The sequence below is a fragment of the Schistocerca nitens genome, chromosome 4 (assembly GCF_023898315.1).
Source record: "Schistocerca nitens isolate TAMUIC-IGC-003100 chromosome 4, iqSchNite1.1, whole genome shotgun sequence".
NCBI lineage: Eukaryota > Metazoa > Arthropoda > Insecta > Orthoptera > Acrididae > Schistocerca > Schistocerca nitens.
In genome coordinates, this window is record NC_064617.1 from 517,360,270 (window position 1) to 517,381,101 (window position 20,832).

The window sequence follows — 20,832 nt, forward strand, 5'->3', positions numbered from 1 at the left end:
CAAACTAATAACATAGTTTCGTAAGCAGCTTATTGTTCATTCATGATTACCTATGTTCATTTTGCCATCTACAAAAACTAATGGCCTAACCCGTAAACAGGAAAAATAGACCGCTCCACAAGCAAAATTTATTGTCGTCACGAAACGTTTAGATATACTCTAACGCAAAAAAGCGCTTCATGATGGAATTATCCGAATGGGATGGAAATAAGTATTTGTAATAAACATGCACAAACAAACAAATAATTACAATTTCAGCAAAATTCGATGATTTATTCGAAAGAAACAGCTTCACAAATTGAGCAAGTGAATAAAGTTTCGGTCCACCTCTGACCCTTGTGCAGGCAGCTATTCGGTTTGGCAGTGATTCGTGGAGTTGTTGTATGTGCTCCTGAGGGATTCTGTCCAGTTGGCGTGTTAGACCTTCAGAATCCCGAGCTGGCTGGAGAGCTCTGCCCATGATGCTCCAAACATTCTCAGTTGAGGAGGGATATGGCGATCCTTCTGGCCAAGGTAGGGTTTGACAAGCACGAAGGCAAGCTGTAGAAACTCTCGCCATGTGCGGATGGGCGTTATCTTGCCAAAATGTAAGCCCAGGATGGCTTTCCATGGAGGGCAACAAAACGAGGTATAGACTGTCGTCAATGAAAGAGTGTCGCGGTTGACAACCAGAGGGGTACTGCAGCGAAATAATGTGCATCCTGGACCATAACTCGTGGTTTTGAGGCCATTTCGCAGGCGATAGTAAGGTTCGTATCCCACCGGTCTCCAGGGCGCCTCCAGATATGTCCTCGAGGGTCATTGGGGCTCATTTCGAAGCGGAAGTCATCACTGAAGAGAATTCTACTCCAGGCAATGAAATTCTAGGCCTGGAATACATTGTAAGAGATTGTATGTGTAGAGAGTGAACTATATGCAAACAAACAAATACCGGCTTTACACAATGACAAAGCTGATGAAAAAAGCAGATAGATAGAGAGAGAGAGAGAGAGAGAGAGAGAGAGAGAGAGGGAGGGAGAGGGAGATGAGATACAGAGGTTATGCAGTGTATGAGTGACTGAGTGTGTGTATGTGTTTTTCAAAATATTGTAGTATTAGCAATACAGTGGAACTTCGATTTTACGTTCTCCGATTTTATGTTTTTCTCGATTCTATGCCATAAATTAGTAGCCCCTGTGAAAAACCCATTAGATAAATGCTAAAAATTCCCTCTAATTTGTTGATCAGTTTTTACTTGCTGTTACATATCTGTGATTTTTAACGACTCATGAAATCATTACCACAAATTATTATGTAAACATCTTATTGTACATTTAATTTCCTTCACTTGTACAAATTTTATACATTGTATTTTTGAGGATTACAATTTTTAATCATGTATGACAATTACATATGTTTTGGGGGTTTTAACGTTTTATGTTCAATTTTACGGTTTTTAAGTCTGGATCCCATGAAAACGTAAAATAGGGGTTTCACTGTACTTATTTTTTTTTTTTTAAATCGGATGCTTCTGAATCGGTTTAGGTACAAAATACTGAACTGTGATTGACTGTTTCATTTTAATGAATGGTAAAAATATTTTCTATTTCCTGCCAGTGCCACTAACAGTTTTTAAATTTCTCACCACTACCATCTTGCAGTTATTTAAATTTCCCCGTCACTATCATAATGTATTTTTAAATTTCCCACAAACGCCTTGTTGATGATGTTAAGCAACCAATGCGATAATTAAAATTTTTTTTATTCGATGTGGCAGAGGAAGCCATCTTGCTTTGTGATGTCATATATAAGACAGCATAGCTTGCCATGTGACAGGTAAGGGGGAGAGTGGCATGTGACATTATGTGATAATGTTATACATAAGATGCCCTGTGTTGTGATGTCACAGATCTAAACTAATTAAAACATTTTGATTATGTACACCAGGAGCAGTTTAGCTGTACTTAAACTGACCTTTTGAAGAAAGATAGTTACCACTATTTCCCTGAGCTGGACTTTTACTACTGTCATCGCTGTGAATACCCATATAAAATTGAGCATATTATTTTACAATAAAAAATTTTAATTATAATTATTGAAATTACTAATTGACTGTAAAAATTAAGGTTAAAATTTTTAAAGCAAATTGAAAATATTTGTTCTTGACAGCTTCCTCTAGAGCACAGATGGATTTCTTCTTGTTAGAAAATTGTACCGTGTATAAGAAGAATATGCTCAAAATTTATTGAGAGGGTATGAAACCATTTATTTTATGAAGGAAGTGGTGAGTATCAGACACTCAGATAAAGCGACTATTTGTTGATTTTTATGAATCTCATTCCTCTTAAGAGGATAATGGTTCCTGAGTTCATGGTAGGACTCAATTAGGAATTGGTGTATTATGATGGGGAGAGTGGGAAGGCAGGTTATAGTGAAATGTAGCAGGAGGTTGTGGAAGGGAATGGGGGGGGGGGGTGAGTTCCAACAATGCAAAAAATCAGGAATCACAAGGTTCTTAAACTGCTTTATCACTAGCTTGGAAACTTTTAACTTCCCTATTCACTATTTCTTTGATCAGCTCTCTCTTTACACTATCTCTAATAACTTCATAATACCAGTTTCAGAACTGTATGTCAATAAATATTTGCTTTTTCTTTTACAGGTTACACATTTTAAAATGACAACACTTGAAGAAGCTGAAGTAGTAGAAGCACAGAGCAGTAGCTCTGTGCTGTATCCAATCCTGATAGTGACTGCAATTTTAACCATAATACATTACTGGCGAGAAAATTCACGTTTTGTAAAATTGGGCAACAAACTCCCAGGTCCTCCTACCCTGCCTTTCATCGGCAATGTCCACATGATATTTGGTATTACCAGTTCAAATGGTGAGAAAATGAAACCCTGAGTTTCCTTGTTAATTATTATTGCTCATATCAAAGTGTCATAACAGTGGAAAAAGCATCTACACTTATTTTAGAATAAGACATTGTAGAAAATTTCTACTTACATTAGTCAGTGTGGAAAGCAGGTGTGGGATTGTAATAAACAAATGCATTAGTTTCATAAGACTTGTTGTTAATTAGACAATTTGTTGTTCCTGTTTCAGAGATAATGGAGAAAGCACTTGAGATAAGCAAGGACTATCCACGTGTTATAAGAGGATGGATTGGAACATGGTATCTGTTCGTATTTCTGATGGATCCAAGGGACATTGAGGTATGGTGAATGTAATTTTTAATATAGTTGGATTTTTCACTTTTAGATGTTTTAGCTTATATTCCACAGACACCACAGAGAGAACTGTCTGGAATGTAAAAGGAAGTAAAAGATGTACGTCTTATTTTATTTTTATTTGAGTGCAAAACAACAGAATGACTTCAATTATGGAATCTTATACTAAATACTAATGTGAATAACTAAGAACCATGGTTTTAAGAATCCCTTTGAAAGTGCTCATATTCAGGAGAGCTTCAGGTTGGCTCAGAACAAATCCCATCTTCTAGTTGTGCTTGCTTGTGCCATTTGTTCTTATTGGATGTTACATCAGTATTCTCAAAAGATTGATCTGATACAACTAAAAAAGCAAAAAAAGATTCTTAAGCTTGAGACACAAAATAAAATTGATAGATGTGGAATTTACTGCCACTAATGCTGATCATTGTAACCATTTTGTAGACTATACATTTTCTTTCTTTTATCTTCGCTTGTACTAATTTATTGTGAAATGCAGCTGATATGTGACAATGAAGACCTCATTAACATGCTTGTAAAAAAGAGGAAACAATATATCTGAATGAGCATCATAAGTGAAAGTATCTGTGCTTCAAGATTAATTGACTAAGTAAAAAAAGTAAGGTTTCTCTGAATTTTACAGAGAAAATGACCCTTTGACAACCTGTAATATACCAATAGCTAGTTATGAATATGAAGGTGCGTGTAAATTTGGCTTAGATTTTGGAATTTCAGATCATTATACACTATTCACTGAACTGAAAAAAAAGACAGGCAGGAACATTTGAGGTTGTAGACCAAAGATAAATAGGAATTTAACAGTAAGGCAAGTAAGATAGAATCGGCTTTTGTTAACTGTATCTCATGTATGACAAAATTTGATAAATTATGTAATAAACTGCCCAAAAAAGACGTTTTCACCTTCCTCATGACTTGCATAGTTGTGGCTTTTGCTCTGAAATTTCTTTTTCAATACTGTACTCTTCTGACCATAGGAAACTGCTGTACACAGCTATCAGTATAATGATCAGTGCACTTGAGCGTAGTGCACCTCGTCTTGTGACAATGCAGACAGAATGAAATAAAATGTCTTCTCTGCTGAACCTTGGACAAGACCAACATAAGCGACATGACGGAAAAATAACTGATGAACTGTGGATGGAGAAGGCAAAACCTTTTGCTTTCTCCGAATAATTGTCCATTCAATATCTTGTGAGACCCCACATGCATCAGCAGAAATAATAAATTGTAAATCAGGAGAAACGCTATCAATAGAGCCTCCATAATGCGTGGCTGGATTTCTTAAATGTTGGATACGTTACAGTCCAGGGGCCAATCGACAAATCTGTTGTATTAACCCCAAAGAAATTCAGTCACAAGTTGAATACATGCAGGCAGGAATTTGCGGTGTAATAATGTTCACTACCCACAGCATTTTTAAATTTTAACAAACTGAGTATTTTTTTCAAAAATAAAGTACCACTTATCGCAATTAATAATCGTTCGTTACTGGAATAATAACCGCGTGTGCGAGGGCTTAAATGAAATGATACAGTATTACACATTCATGTAAACTTCCGAAAAATTACAGAAATTAATTAAAGTTCCTTCAGTAGCAGTCTAAAGTTAAAGCTCTGTAATTGCAAACCAATGAAATTCTGACTGAAGATCACCTTCAAAATTAATCACAGAAAAGTTTTTAAGTTCAGCCTAAACCGCCTGACCCAAAATATTCAAAATCCACAGGATGAAAATATTTTAGAGCACTCGTTATCGGCACATGCCAATATCCAGTGTCTACAATGTAACAAGTTTGCCTGATGTGCAGTTTTCTAAGTCTCCAAGTTGAAAATATTTCAGTGTGTTCACTACCAATACACGTGAAAGTCACAAATACTTAGAAATACTTTAATTCACTCATTAGGAGACCTACTGTCGCACATATATACTGTTCCAGATCTCATCTTTGGTTGATACATGAATGCAAAAAGCGAACATACTTCCGACTTATATATATATATATATATATATATATATATATATATATATATATATATATATATATATATATATATATATATGAATCAGCAGGTAAATTTCCTCAATTTGTACTGCTGTTCTTAGTTTTGCTCTAACTTAAATAGTTTGTAGTTTGATCACAAGTAATGGTTTTGTTCATGTAAATGTTACTTTGCCTTGTTATGTTGCCAAAAAATATAAATAATAATTACACTCATACATCCCTAATTATGTGTACTTAGAAATTCTGCCGCTACTTTCAATATTTCGTATCTCATATATTTGAAAATTGAGGTTTTTTATGCGAGGAATGTACATTCCAGTCTGTAAATCAAAATAGATAATATATATATATTTTTTAAGTCTACTATGACATTTAGATTGTGCTCACTGTGATTTATCCATAGACAGGCCGTTTGTAAGAATCGCTTCAGGCGTTATCGACATACTAATTTTGAAATACCATTACATACATGAAACTTCCAACACCAGATAATTTAAAAACCACACTTCATATCGAGAGCGCGTCTTCACCCACTTACTCGTATTACGAGGATTGGAGCTTAAATAGTGGCAACTATTTATACACAACCGATACAAAAGAGTTACATGTTTTCACTTGTTACTGTCCTTCAAAGTAGTCACCAGCGTTGTGTAGAACCCGTTGCCAGCGATGTGGAAGGCGTAGTATACCGTTAGCAGAGCATGTTCTGTTGATGGTGCGAACGGAGCGGTCTACTGCCTGTCTAATCTCTGGAACATTTCTGAAACGAATGCCACGAAGTGGTTCCTTCATCTACGGAATCAAATCAAAGTCACAAGGACTTAAGTCCGGGGAGTATGGTGGATGGTACAGTACTTCCCAGTCCCATCGACCGGACAGAGCAGCCACAGCTTGCGCTGTACGCGCCAGCGCATTGTCGTGCAAAATGACGGGTGGATTGCGCAGAAAGTGTCGCCGCTTCTTTCGCAAAGCTGGTCGCAGGTGATGCTCCAAAAACGAACGGTAATACTGTGCATTGACGGTCTGCAGTGGAGGAACGTAATGCGTTAGGATAACACCATCACAGTCGTACACGAGAATCACCATAACTTTAGACCGCTCTATTCGCATCATCAACAGAACAGGCTCTGCTAACGGTATACTACACCTTCCACATCGCTAGCAACGGGTTCTACACACCGCTGGTGACTACTTTGAAAGACAAGGTGCAAACATGTAACTCTTTTGTATCGGTTGTGAAAAAGTAGTTGCCACCATTTAAGTTCCAACCCTCGTAATTTCGTCTTTGTAAACATGTTACTGGCTTGTCTGTCGCTAGTTGGGTTTCGTTTTTAATAGGTTTAGTTTTATCTTATATCTGTTCTTGCCAGCCAAGTCGTCCATGGCGGTCGTTTCACACTAACGGCTAAGTATCTCTGGCCACGTGGCCAGAGCAGGAGTCTACCTGATTTCCAGTCTCAAATTCTCATACTCCGAGCCTCTGGCAACCACTCCTCAAAGGGTGCGGTATCTATTGAAGACAGCACGAGACTAGTGCGGCTACTGGCAACGTCTCAATACGACAATACGACGCTCGCGAACGGTCGCATCTGTTTTTAAAATTCCTCCTCACAATTTCTGAGATGTACCGTCTCAGTCTCTAACCATAAACGGGGAAATGCAGCCTGTGTACACTGTTCAGTCTGTTAACATGCTTTGAAAGCACATTTCAAACTAAGATAGTGCACAGATTGTCACTTAGCGGCAAAAGAGTTGTCAGCATGGGAAGAGGACCAACAAGATAGCGTACACCACAGTGATGCCATTTGGACATTCCGCTGCTACCAAAACATTGTAGGTCTGCCTTATAGTGGATGTCGATGGTCAGTAACCCCAGTTGAAGAACACTACCTACAAATGACGACTCGTAGGTACCCCAAAAACAACAGTTAGTGCTGTGTTAGCCCCGACAGTGTGCAACTTTCTCCACACAATTAATCTAGCCTCGAAGAATCTATTACGGACAACAGAGCAATCTCACCGCCCTCTCCACAAAAGGAACACCTACCATCAAACATGGAGGGCACCATGTTGTCTTTACCGAAGAGTTCAGGGTGCGTGATGATCATCGTAGAACAACTTGGAGGCAGCCAAATAGGAACGCATATCTCAGGTACAAAACCCCATAGTTTCAGCAGGGAGGTGTGTCAAACGTGTTTTGCGGCAGTATAATGTAGAGTCGGTGACAGAATTCGCGAACTCCCCCCCCCCCCCTTTTATCATTATTCTGAACTGCACATATTTACTGTCTGTTAACATAGCCTAAAACGCAAAGAGACGAAGCCCTGCCAACATATTGTCTTCAGACATGAAGTCGAAAAACCATGCTAACATTATCATCCTGTTTTACCCGCGTCCGGCCATCCTGATTTAGGTTTTCCGTGATTTCCCTAAATCGCTCCAGGCAATTGCCGGGATGGTTCCTTTGAAAGGGCACGGCCGACTTCCTTCCCCGTCCTTTCCTAATCTGATGAGACGCATGACCTCGCTGTTTGGTCTCTTCCCCCAGAACAACCCAACCCCAACCCATACTGCTTTAGATGATGGGGGCACTATATTCCTGCTGATTTATTTATCTTTTGTTTATCTGCTTTGTTCAATCAGCTAACGAAAAAATGCAATTTAGTATGCACTGCACTATACAAATGGAGGTCTGTCTTAATGAAACAAACTATCCCAAATTGTCACGAATTAGCAGGATGACATGCACTTTCGGCTTCGAAACTGTCTGTGCCTGTGTTCAGTGCAGTTATAGTGAATTAGCGTTACAGGACTACTACGAAAGTACGCAAATGTAGCAGTAGTAGATACATAAAAAATCTAGTTAACAAATAGTTCAGTGCCATAATTAAGTCAGTACAGTTGACAGAAGCAGAAAAGTGTGCAATTCAGTAAGTTTTTCACTTTCACATCTACAGGGTGCAGAATCAAGGCAGCGAGAAAACTTTTGGGCGAGATGTTAAGATTTCTTTACTGACTGTTGATCTGCCTACTAGTGCCTCTTTAACAGAACAGATAAAAATCTTGCCTCCAGCGAGATTAGAACCGAAAACTAAAGCTGTTTTCTGTTTGAAGGGTGAACACGTTACTGCTAAACTACCATACCACTGTGGCAGACATCGCTCCCTTGTCATCTCAGTGATGGATAACATGGAGAATTCGCAACGCAAATGCCAAAGCAAGCTCCAGTTTCTGTAGAAACGAGCATTTTCGGACTCAAAAACATAGATATGCTACCTCTATGTCATCCTTAAGTGAGAATCATTCAGGAGTCTGGCTTCAGCTACCAGAGACTGTGGTCATGTGTGTGTGGGTTGCATTTGCGTGAGTGCGTGTGTATGTCTGTTGGCTTTTTTCGACAAAGGCTTTGTTAGCCGAAAGCTCATTTAACATCTTCGCTACATGGTTAGTAGCAACTATCCTTTTCAATATATTGTTACATTCCATTTTGGATTTTCCATCATTTAATCATTCAGGATATGTATTCTAAATGACAAGAAAATATCGAGTGCATTTACCAGTATAATTCTGAACCAAACCAGGAAGTAAATCGACAGTCACGTAGTTGCGAAGCGTATTCTACAATATTGTCAATTCTTGATTAGAATGGCTTCAAGAAAAAATGTTTGCTCAGTCTCCAGGGCCCAAGTCACTCAAAGTTCGAATTCCCCGGTGTGCTGAGTTGGCAAATATCAGACTGCTATTGCAAAACAACAGTTTTATGAGTCATACCTACCAACTGTATATAGTTCAATTTCATGTTTAATCACGAAGAAACAATTTTTTCTTTAGAAATTGAGCATTAAAGTCACCTTGCAATGGAGTCCAAAATGCACGTTCTTTAAATTCTGTTGGAAGTCCTACCAAAACATTTACCCAAAAATATGCACATTGGAATAACTGTGAAACGTCATAATTTGGTAGGTTTGCCAACACTATTCAAACATAAGACGCTTTATATTCCATCATACAGTGATTTTATACAGATAACGAATATCAAAAATATTTTGCATTCAAAAGTAAACACAAAATAAAATATTTATATATGTATATAGTTGTCCTGGAAGAATCTTATTAGTCATCGTGATCCTCGAAAGTAGAGAGTTAATATACTTATTTGTTCATGCACAGAAAAGCCAACTTACACAGGATCTCTGTTGTTACTTGATGTGACATTATTTCTTGGCCAAGGAAGCTTGGCCTTCAGAGGTTCGGCTCAGAAAATTGGAGGTCCAAATAATGGAAATTTCCTCGGAATATTGAAGCTCTTGAGTCATTGTGATCCATTTCTTGAAAAACACATTAGCAAGGTCAGAGACCGACTAGAGGATGGAAAGTGTTTACAGGTGCATTATCTGTCAAGTGATTTTCAGAATGAATTTATTTCTAATAGTGCCCATCATTTCAGTGGTGCAATCTTGGAACTGAGAAAAAATGAGAAGTATTATTCAACTTCTGTTGCTGCAACTCCTTATTCAAGTCATAATGAGCAAACCACATTTATCCTGCATTATATTTACTTCAGGAAGGAAATTAATAAAAATGCAATAAATGAACTGTTCTTGGAATTCGTGAACTGTAATTATTAAACGAGAGTTGCTATTGCATATTTAATTCGGTGACACTTAACGAAAAGCTCAATTCCTGTCAGTGAATGTAGCGAAAAGGTTATGATAATTGAAGTAATATTACAGGTTCTTGTAAAGGACCTGAGACACAGTTTCTTTAGTGTAATCTCTTGCAAAATTTCCCCTGTGTGCTAGTCGTGGCCTTCTGTGGAGTACATGCAGCTGAGAGTTACCATGAAGCAGATACTTTTTTCAGAGTCATTCAACTTTTTTTACAACCTGTTCAGTCGCAGTCCACAACGGTGGGGGATTCTGAACAGCGTGTTGGAAGTGCTTTCTATTCCCTGTCTGATACCCGCTGGAGTGCTCGGGCTGCCGCTGCAATACTAATTTCGGCTGATATGGATAAATTTGCCTTTGCTGTTAACACTCTCAACAAATTAAATTTTTCAACTGAAAACGGCATGTTTTGGTTGTGTGAGATCATTCAAGTGTTTAATCATGGCACCAATTCAGTCAAAGTTGTAGGTACCAATTCACTATAGACGCAAATTACTGCAAGCTCGAAATGCTACAATTAATGTTAAGATACTACAAAAGCTTATTAAATGACACAGTATCTTCGCGAAAATTGTGTGTGTGTGTGTGTGTGTGTGTGTGTGTGTGTGTGTGTGTGTGTGTTGGGGCTTACGGGCGCCCAACGTCGAGGTCATCAACGCCATGACACACATTAAAAGAAACGAATGTGGGCAAATTTAGTAAAATGGAAGCACGCACGCAAAGAAAGCGGAAAAAGATGCAAAATGCGTGACGCACAGTGACCTGGACGCCACAAGTACCACACACTGGAGGGTCCTCTCGCCAGAGCAGGAAGCCATGCTTCATAGGACTGTGGCCAATCCGAAGCCGAGTGAGGAGAACCTCGTCCCGCCCATGGGGCTGGAAGGAAGTACATCACACACGCGTTGTGGGCTTTACTAAACGGAGCTTATTGTCAGTCATTTGCAGCCACTCATCCTCCCACCGACGCATGACTCGTGGCTCAGTGGCGAGGTGAGTGCGTGCAGGGGGATGGCACACTGAAATACTTGCGGATCGAGACACGCCTCCTTGGCTGCGAGATCTGCCCTTTCGTTCCAAGGAATACCGACGTGCCCTGGAACCCATAAGAAAACCACCTCCTTCCCCAGTCACTGTAGTTGGAGGAGGGCATCCTGGATGTTCTGGACTATTTTATCTGCTGGATACAAACGTTGCAATGAGTGAAGGGCACTAAGTGAATCGGAACAGACAAGAAATTTAGGACGGGAAGAGCGTCTCATCTGCTCCTGTACAGCAAGATCGCAGACAATTCTGCATCAAAGACAGTAAATGCTTGAGGCAGTCGGACCTTGAGGACACGATCTGGAAAAACAACAGAACAACCAACAGAATCCTCCTGTTTCGACCCATCCGTAAAAACAACTACATAGTCGTGGTTCTCAGATAAAATAGCAGTAAATGTTGCATTAAAAACGGTGGCAGGAGTGCAATCTCTCTTGTACCGTACCAAATCTAAAATCACTCTGGGCTTCTACAGTAACCAGGGTGGCAGGCGGTGAAAACCCTGGATTTGGGGCTTTACGGGCTCCACACCGAGGGACTCCAGCACGCGTTGCACACGGATCCCTAACGGCATCGTGGCTCGTGGACGGTTGGAAAAAAAGCGCTCCAGAGGCGGACGAGCAACAATACGGTAAGCGGGTGACATTGGGAGCTGCAAGAAACTTACAAGTCTGACGCACCAAAAGGAAGCTGCCGGCGGATGGTACGTGGCGGTTCTCCCGCCTCAGCACGGAGGCTGGGTGTGGGACTAGTCCGATAAGCACCTGTGGCCAGTCGAATCCCCGCATGGTGGACAGCGTCAAGGATCCGCGAATACACTACTGGCCATTAAAATTGCTACACCAAGAAGAAATGCAGGTGATAAACGGGTATTCATTGGACAAATATATTATACTAGAACTGACATGAGATTCCATTTTCACGCAATTTGGGTGCATAGATCCTGAGAAATCAGTACCCAGAACAACCACCTCTGGCCGTAATGACGGCCTTGATAAGCCTGGGCATTGAGTCAAACAGAGCTTGGATGGCGTGTACAGGTGCAGCTGCATATGCACAGTTCATCAAGAGTAGTGACTGGCGTATTGTGATGAACCAGTTGCTCGGCCACCATTGACCAGACGTTTTCAATTGGTGAGAGATCTGGAGAATGTGCTGGCCAGGGCAGCTGTCGAACATCTTCTGTGTCCAGAAAGGCCCATACAGCACCTGCAACATGCGGTCGTGTATTATCCTGCTGAAATGTAGGGTTTCGCAGCGATCGAATGAAGGGTATAGCCACGGGTCGTAACACATCTGAATTGTAACGTCCACTGTTCAAAGTGCCGTCAATGCGAACAAGAGGTGACCGAGACGTGTAACCAATGGCAACCCCATACCATCACGCCGGGTGATACGCCAGTTTGGCGATGACGAATACACCCTTCCAATGTGCGTTCACCGCGATGTCGCCAAACACGGTTACGACCATCATGATGCTGTAAACAGAACCTGGATTCATCCGAAAAAATGACGTTTTGCCATTTGTGCACCCAGGTTCGTCATTGAGTACACCATCGCAGGCGCTCCTGTCTGTGATGCAGCGTCAAGGGTAACCGCAGCCATGGTCTCCGAGCTGATACTCCATGCTGCTGCAAACGTCGTCGAACTGTTCGTGCAGATGGTTGTTGTCTTGCAAACGTCCCCATCTGTTGACTCAGGGATCGAGACGTGGCTGCACGATCTGTTACAGCCATGCGGATAAGATGCCTGTCATCTCGACTGCTAGTGATATGAGGCCATTGGGATCCAGCACGGAATTCCGTATTACCCTCCTGAACCCACCGATTCCATATTCTGCTAACAGTCATTTGGATCTCGACCAACGCGAGCAGCAATGTCGCGATACGATAAACCGCAATCGCGATAGGCTACAATCCGAACTTTATCAAAGTCGGAAACGTGATGGTACGTATTTCTCCTCCTTACACGAGGCTCACAACAACGTTTCACCAGGTAACGCCGGTCAACTGCTGTTTTTGTATGAGAAATCGGTTGTAAACTTTCCTCATGTCAACACGTTGTAGGTGTCGCCACCGGCGCCAACCTTGTGTGAATGCTCTGAAAAGCTAATCATTTGTATATCACGGCATCTTCTTCCTGTCGGTTAAATTTCGCGTCTGTAGCACGTCATCTTCGTGGTGTAGCAATTTTAATGGCCAGTAGTGTAAGACGGCCTCGCTTACCCATACACTGTGCATCCGTAGTCCAGCCGCGAACGAACAAAAGCCCGACAAAACTGGAGAAGACGTGCCCTGTCCGCTCCCCAAGACCTGTGGCTAAGACACTTGAGGATGTTCAGTGCCTTCAGGGTTCTGGCTTTAAAGTCTCGCAGGTGTGGCAACCATGACAATCTGGAGTCAAAAATGAGGCCCGTAAACCGCACTGTGTCTCTAAAATGTAGGATAGTGTCCGCAATATGCAAGGCAGGCAAATTAAGAGGACGACGAGAACGTTTAAAATGAACACACACACACACACTTATCGACAGAAAACTGAAAACCCGTCTTTGCAACCCACTCCTCTAACCGCCACACTGTAAATTGCAACTGCCGGATCACCGTTGCAACACTGGAGGAGGAACATAAAACAGCAAAAGCGTCCACAAGTAAGGAGCACTGTACTGGACTCCTTACCGCAGATGTTATACTGTTGTTACCAGTGTATCTAATATCGATCCTGAATTTCTAGAGGTGCGCACAATGAGGAAATGTTTTCCTGAAGAAACCAGGAATGATATGACACATGTAAATTCAGAATAGTTGTTCAAGATAAATGTATTTTGGGTCATTATTGCCAATCTAGTGTAACTTGAAAACGCAATATGAAACAGTGAAGGTTTTGGATAAAACTTTTGGATTATATAGAAATATTCAATGATGGTTGACAATGATGTCACTGACGCATGAAAGTTATTTATCAATGAATACCGTAATGTTGTCACAGCTGATTTAGAATAAGATGCACGAGCTTAAAATTTTAAACTCGTTTCCGAATGTATGGGTAGCTCTGCGCATCTTTTACACTCTTCCAGTGACTGTGAATGAAGCAGAAAGTCATTCAGAACTCTGGCTCATGTTAAAAGTTGTCTCATATCAACTATGCATCAACAATATCTCACAAATTTGGGAACCTCGGCAACAAAATATAATTTGACAAAGAAACTAGACTTCGATGCTGTGATTCAAACATTTCCTGCATGAAAGGCTAGCAAAGCGCCATTGACAGTGTTATAGACGAGTAGGCTGTAATTATGCTACCCGTTGCACGACTATAATGGCGGTTTTCGTGCGATTGCACTGATGTCTATTTACTGAAACGTGTGGGCACACCAGAGAACGAGTGGGGCAGAATGCTTCACATCGCAGCGTTACTGGCACCAGACATTTCGTCAGTGTAAAAATCTGTATAATAATTAGCATTATGTTTTACAGTGAAATGAAAGTAAATTAATCCAATTTAAAAAATAAAATTAAATGAAGCATACATACATTTTACAATATTTCATTACGAGGTAGCATTTGGAGATTAACTTCGTTCGTCAGTTGAATAATTTTTAATTATTTATCTTTTCAAAATAACAATGTGTATGATGTTGTATTATACTGTACCAACTTGACTTGTCCTACATCGTTTGTGCAAAATATGTACCTAAACACGATTTAAAGGACCAATAAAGAAATACAAATATCAGTTTTCTCTCTAGCCGTGTAATTCATGGCTGAGCTGTCTAGTTGTGGTGGTCTTTGGGCTCCCGTCTTCGTCAAGTCTTCTCTATTACTATTATTTCAGTCTCCCATTCTATGAAAGCGTCGTAGCGCTAGTATTCTTTCTCGGTACATTTAACCTTTGCAAGTTCTTTCATGATTCATCCGATTCGTGCATTATTTCTTTTGAAGTTGCAATGGAAAACTGGAGACATAGCTCACGATTTTTTTTTTTTTTGTTGCCACATTTCAATCAATGTTGATTTTAATTTTACATTATACAAAGTGTATTACAATAGCTATTACTAGTTTTCTGAAACAGTAGAGAGCACGAAATTAAACTTTTCTTCATAAATCAGTGTCCAGTAATGCTTCTTTTTGGATTAAGCAAGCTGTATATTGTAATAAAAGTGCAGGCAGGACTTCATTGCAAAACGAGTGTGAAATTTGGAGACTGATCTTAGCAAAGGCACATCACACATGCATGTATGCTACTACCGGTAACTGTTTTCTTTCTAAGAAACTATTATAGTGAAACACAATGAAAATTGCGAATATGTTTATAAATGTTATTTAAATTTGTAGCTTCCGCAATTTACTCTAATTCTGATTGAAAATGTATGTGGAAATCAGAAATGAGAATGCAAAAAGCGTGCATGGAAAAAAATTGCGTACTGGACATAGCAGATTTAACTTACAGTGTCAGTTCCATAATTAGGAAGCCTGTCTTTCACCACTTTCTTACAAAAACAATATTACGTATTTTAATATGTGGTACTACGTAAACAAATTTCGTAGAATATATTCCGTGATCAGTAGTAACAAACTAACTGCATTAGTTAATTGTTTCCTTGGTAAGAATTACAGCTGAAATTTATGTATATAAAATCTGAATGATGAGAACTGGCATTTGCAAACACTGTATTACTGACAAGTAATGTTTACATTCTTGTCCGTTACGATATCGGAAAATGGAACAGTTACTCTGATACACCTATATATAGACTTTCTGCTCTGAATTGGAACATTTCGCGCTATTATTTCGGGGGCATCCGCTTTCTAAATACAGTGCAGTGACATGTTATAGATTGTATAACTTCCTCGAACATTCACATGTTCTGTGATACAGGACAACACTACATCCAACATGCAACTGAAGTCGGTACCGTTACTAGTGGCTCGTTGATACATGTGTGTATACTTCCGCGTACTCTGATTCACCCTATTGCTCCATGAACAACAGTTACTTCGCCCAAGTTCCGCCGTCAATATCACCTGCAACGTGTAACACCGTAGTATAAACCAGAGGAAAAATGCTACTGTTCACTCACTCATTCTGCCATCCTCACCGAAAATTGTCATGCACACATATTCGCACTCATCGCAGAACGTTCTAAATCCTTTTATCCAGTCTGTCTTTGTAGTGAAAGCACCACAGTTAGCATCTCTCTCTCACTTCCACTGTCTATGTCTCTCTCCCACTGTCTCATTTTTCCCCCATAGAGTTACAGAGTATCCCACTGTCTCCTCTCTCACTGAACTGTCCACCTTTGACCTTCTTTGCCAGTGCCACTGTTTCCACCATACCTCAGTAGCTCAAAACTTTGGGGGTAGGCTCAAAACTTCGGGGGTAGGGTGGGAGGGGGAGGGGTCCAACTTACTTTTTCCCCTATATCAACCTATTTAAAATTTAGATCCAAAATGCAGCCTCCCCTATACCTCATTTCCACTGTCTTCTCTCTCTTTTCCTCCGACTGCTTAGTCACTGACCATCAATACCTCCTCTCTCTTTAGCTGTCACTGCTATTGCCTTCAGTCATCTCTCTTCCTCTTTCACTGATACTTTCTTCTCCCACAGTCACTGTCTCCTCTCTCTTCCTCTCCCGCTGTACTGTCTCCTTTCTCTTCCACCGTTACTGTTTCTCTGCTATCAGGGGCGCCAACTTATTAAAAAATATTGGTGGGAGGGGGGCACACTGGGGGTCTTGCCCCAGAAAATTTTGTAAATTTTAGATGACAAATAGTGAGTTTTAAAGTTTTTTAACCATTTTATAGTCATATGATCAACATTAAAACCCCGAGAAGTGGACTCTCGGTAACTCAGCACTCCGGGAAACTTGACAAGCCTGACGAATTTTTTGGAATTTAAAAAAGAAACGAAAAATAATAAACATGCATGGTATTTTCGAAAAAAGCTAATTTAATTTACAGTAATACTCGTGCTTATAGACTTTTACAGAGCAGTGAATGTATAGCTCTGAAAAGACTGAAATTATATTCAAATAAATCCTAAACTATCATTGAAAGAATAAAACATAAAATATTGCTGTCGCACAGTAATAGCACTTTGATTAATAAGTGAAATAGCTAATTTAAGCTTACTTTGAATAAGGCTCAGGGTTCATTAAATAAAAACAGTATCTCAAAGTTAATGCTTTAATACTGTTTATAAAGTTAATACAGTATGCCTAATACTCAAAAAGTATGTAAATAGAGGGTTTTAATTGGGTCTTACACCCTAAAAATATTTAAGTCTTTGAAAATAACTAATACAATACTATAGTGATATAGTAATACAGTACTAAACTAGTATTAATATTTCGAAACAGAAAATTTAACATCATGTATTATTTAATTCTCTATTTTATAAAGATTTTTAATATTGCTGTAAATACCATTATTAGGACTACAGTGTCTTTAGAAAGGTGCAAATGTCGACCGTCTGACTGGATTACTGAATATGAAGTCATTGATGAGTGGTCGCATATCCAATTCATCCAAAACATCTCCGTGGGCATGAAGAACAGCCAAGTTGTTCTACCGCTTCTATCCCATTTTTAATCGGACACATGACTTCTGACACCTAAGAGCGCTAAATGACCATTCTGCTGTTGCTGTCGTGATTGGAACTACTTGGAGAAGCTTAATGCACTTCGCTACTTCACGTAACATTTCTCCAGCTGTAGGCTCTTGTATAGCACGTTTTTTAAGACCAGTTTTTTTTATTAGCGATATCGGCTAACATATTCAACTGTAAGTGCAGTCGTTCAATGTCTAGGTTTTTAAAAACTCAGTTGATTTTTCTAAATTTGTTTCACCTCTGTTTACTAAAAGCAAGCACTCTTGTTCAACTGCAATGACCTGCGTGAGTCCAGTTGAAGTAAACCGCTCAATAATGCCAGACTGCACCGTTTCACAAACTTAATGTAAATAGCTTTGTAGTATTCCTTTAGGTTTTTGAAAGTGTGCGATGAGCTGACTTCGTTGTTTTCATACTTCTTTGGTATACTTCGATTCCGAGTAAGCGAAGTGTCATCAACCTGTGAAGGTTTTTCTTTTAAACACAATTCCCAAAAGTATTCAAAACTATGAAGCCTTCCATTCAATATACAAATCAAGCCCTCATTTTTTTTTCCAGATCAGCAACACTTAGATGAAGGCACTGAATTTTTTCATTAACATCCTCTACTGAATTCATTGCATCGCAATAAAGACGTAAAAAGAAATAAGTCTTGAATTGTAACATTGACTCAAGGTAGCCTGCACATTTGTAACCTGCCCCTGTTTTGTCCTCTGCAGAGAATGTTTGAAAAACTCTAGAAGTTCTAGAAGTTCTTCAAAGTTTTTCAATACTCTCAAGATACTAGAAGCTTGCATAGTCCATCAAGTCGGGCAAAGGGGTTGTAGACCAGTTTGGTTGTTGGCACTCTCACAGTGTATGCTTTTGAAAAGTCCCATCCTTTTGTTGGATTCCCTTACGGTGTTTATTAAGTCATTGAATAAAGCCATAATATCACTCATAGATGTAAGATGGCGGAGACTGTCTACAACTGCCAAGTCTAAACTGTGAGCAGTGCAGTGCACATAACATGATTTTAGTTGTATATCCAAAACTAACTTTTTTTAGTCCTTTGAACTTATCTCTCATATTCGAGGCACCATCATAGCACTGTCCTCTTAAGTTATCCATTGAAAAATCAAGACGAGCAAAAACTCTTTTAAAATACTAAACAGAGGTTGTGATTCAGTGTTGGGGCTCTCGTATAAGCCAATAAAGTCTTCATTGATGATTAAGGAATCATCAACAGTACGAATACAAAATGACACTTGTTCGTGAATCGATGAATCATTTGTTTCATCAACCATAATAGAAAAATGTTCAGTCTTCTTGCTTGAAGCCAATACCTTTCTCAATACAGACTTTCCTAGTTGATCAATGATCTCGTTTTGAATATCGTGGGATGTCCACGTATACCCCGAACGCGCTAACAAATCTTTAAACTCAGATACGTCACTCTTTCAGAGTTCCAATAATTGAAAAAAATTTGAGTTTACATCTTTGTGCCCTATAATTGCTAGTCCTTGTCGGCATAGAAATTGCACGTTAGTAAAAATTGACTCAAGTGCTAAACGGCCTTTCTTCATATCACTAACTGTTCATTCAATTTCGAGGCCACACTTCGGTTAGTGATAGAATTTACTTCCAGAACACCTTCTTTATACATAAACGTATTTTCATGAAGACGGAATTTTTACAAAGCCTTTTTGTAGCTAGAAAACCCTACAGAAGTAAATGCATCTTCTTTTTTTGAAGAAAATTGTAATATATTTTTAGCGTCTGCCTCTTTGCAGGTTTTCCAAGAAACTTTTTCGGTAGATGCTTCGTATTCTAGCCATGTATATTTGACCAACCAATACTTTGAAATTCAGGGAATATCAGAAATACACAAAAATACGCAATGGGATTAAACATTACATGCGCAACAGTGCACCCATATGTTCCAAAAAGCTGCACATGAAAAGGCTGTTCTTCAGTGTGAGGGGGGGGGGGGATAGAGGTGGGGTTGGTGGTGGTGACATATCTCGGGTTCTATTGATTACAGAGATAAATAGTCAACTGCTTGGCATAACCCTCGGTCTAGTGGCCCTTTGTACACCTACCAGAAGAACTACCATACTGTAGCTATCCAACAGTACAGGGTCAAAATTTAAACATTACATACTTTCTACAACCCAGGGTTACATACTTTCTCCAGCCCAGGCAACTTGAGCAAATCGGTAGGTTCTTTTGCATTAGGTTTGATCTTGGGTGCTTACAAAAGCAACATATGTTCATGCGGATTCACGAGAAAAACCCTATATCCATGATATTTGGTTACGAAAAGTATCAGTTGAGGTGGTGGCAACTTCTATAATTTCTATTGATGGCAGCACGTCGAAAATTGTACGATAGGTTCTTAAGATGATATCCTCGTACAACTTCAAAACTTTTTTTGACATCATTATCGTTAACCAGATCCAGAGCTTCTGAGTTGCATATATACAGTAAAGTATGTGTGTAACTTCTATTCTGAGGCGTAAATGTAGTTTTAACTGACGTTGTGAACACATGACAACGGTTCTAGGGTCATCGCAAGGTTTCTGAGGTCACTAGACTATATTTTTAGTCAGTATTTTTACACTAATAAATGTTTATGATGCACTGTCTCTATATAATGGGCACTTCAAGCCTATAAAAATATGTCCAACAACAAACAAAAAGTTCTAAAAAGGGTCTTAATATGCCTGAAAAGAACTTACAATGACTAGCAAAAATTATGTGAAATTGGAAAGAAGTAAGTATTTCAAGTCATAGATTTTATCATCACAGATTTTATACAACCATAATATTTGCTTTGATTTTTTACTTCTCAGGAGTACAAGTACCCAGGGCGATGCATATCATAAATATATTCAAAGAATACATGTTCCGAGCACCTTGAGCGCACACGAAATTACTGTGGCACCACAGCTTGTGGTCTTCTGTAGTGGTACCGTGAGCTACTGATCATACAGGACGCCACAAATTCTACATAGATGCACAGCTTTCAATATGGCGTCAGTTGGAATAATATGAGCGGGTACGAATGTTATTGTGATGGTTACACATTAGAATGTGACAAGAGTTAGATACAGGGAAGATAAAAACCAAATGTAGAATCCGAAAATAAATTTCGCACAGGGATAAATCAGTGGCCACAAACACATTTAAAAAGAAATAACACTCGAAGCCGAAAATGTTGTCTACAAAGGCAAAATAACCGAAAACTTATATGTAAATATCGCCCGCACACACACCACCCTTCCAAGATTTTAAAAT

At 39.4% G+C, this 20,832-nt stretch overlaps 1 protein-coding gene across 1 annotated transcript in view; it reads left to right on the forward strand.

The window, feature by feature from the left end:
- Positions 1–20,832, forward strand: part of LOC126251861 (cytochrome P450 4g15-like) — a 162,715-nt gene that overhangs the window by 20,149 nt on the left and 121,734 nt on the right. Inside the window, exons 2-3 of the mRNA XM_049952546.1 lie at positions 2,642–2,867; positions 3,089–3,198. Coding sequence (XP_049808503.1) covers positions 2,657–2,867; positions 3,089–3,198 — 321 coding nt within the window. The 5' untranslated portion in view covers positions 2,642–2,656. The remainder of the gene's footprint in view (positions 1–2,641; positions 2,868–3,088; positions 3,199–20,832) is intronic.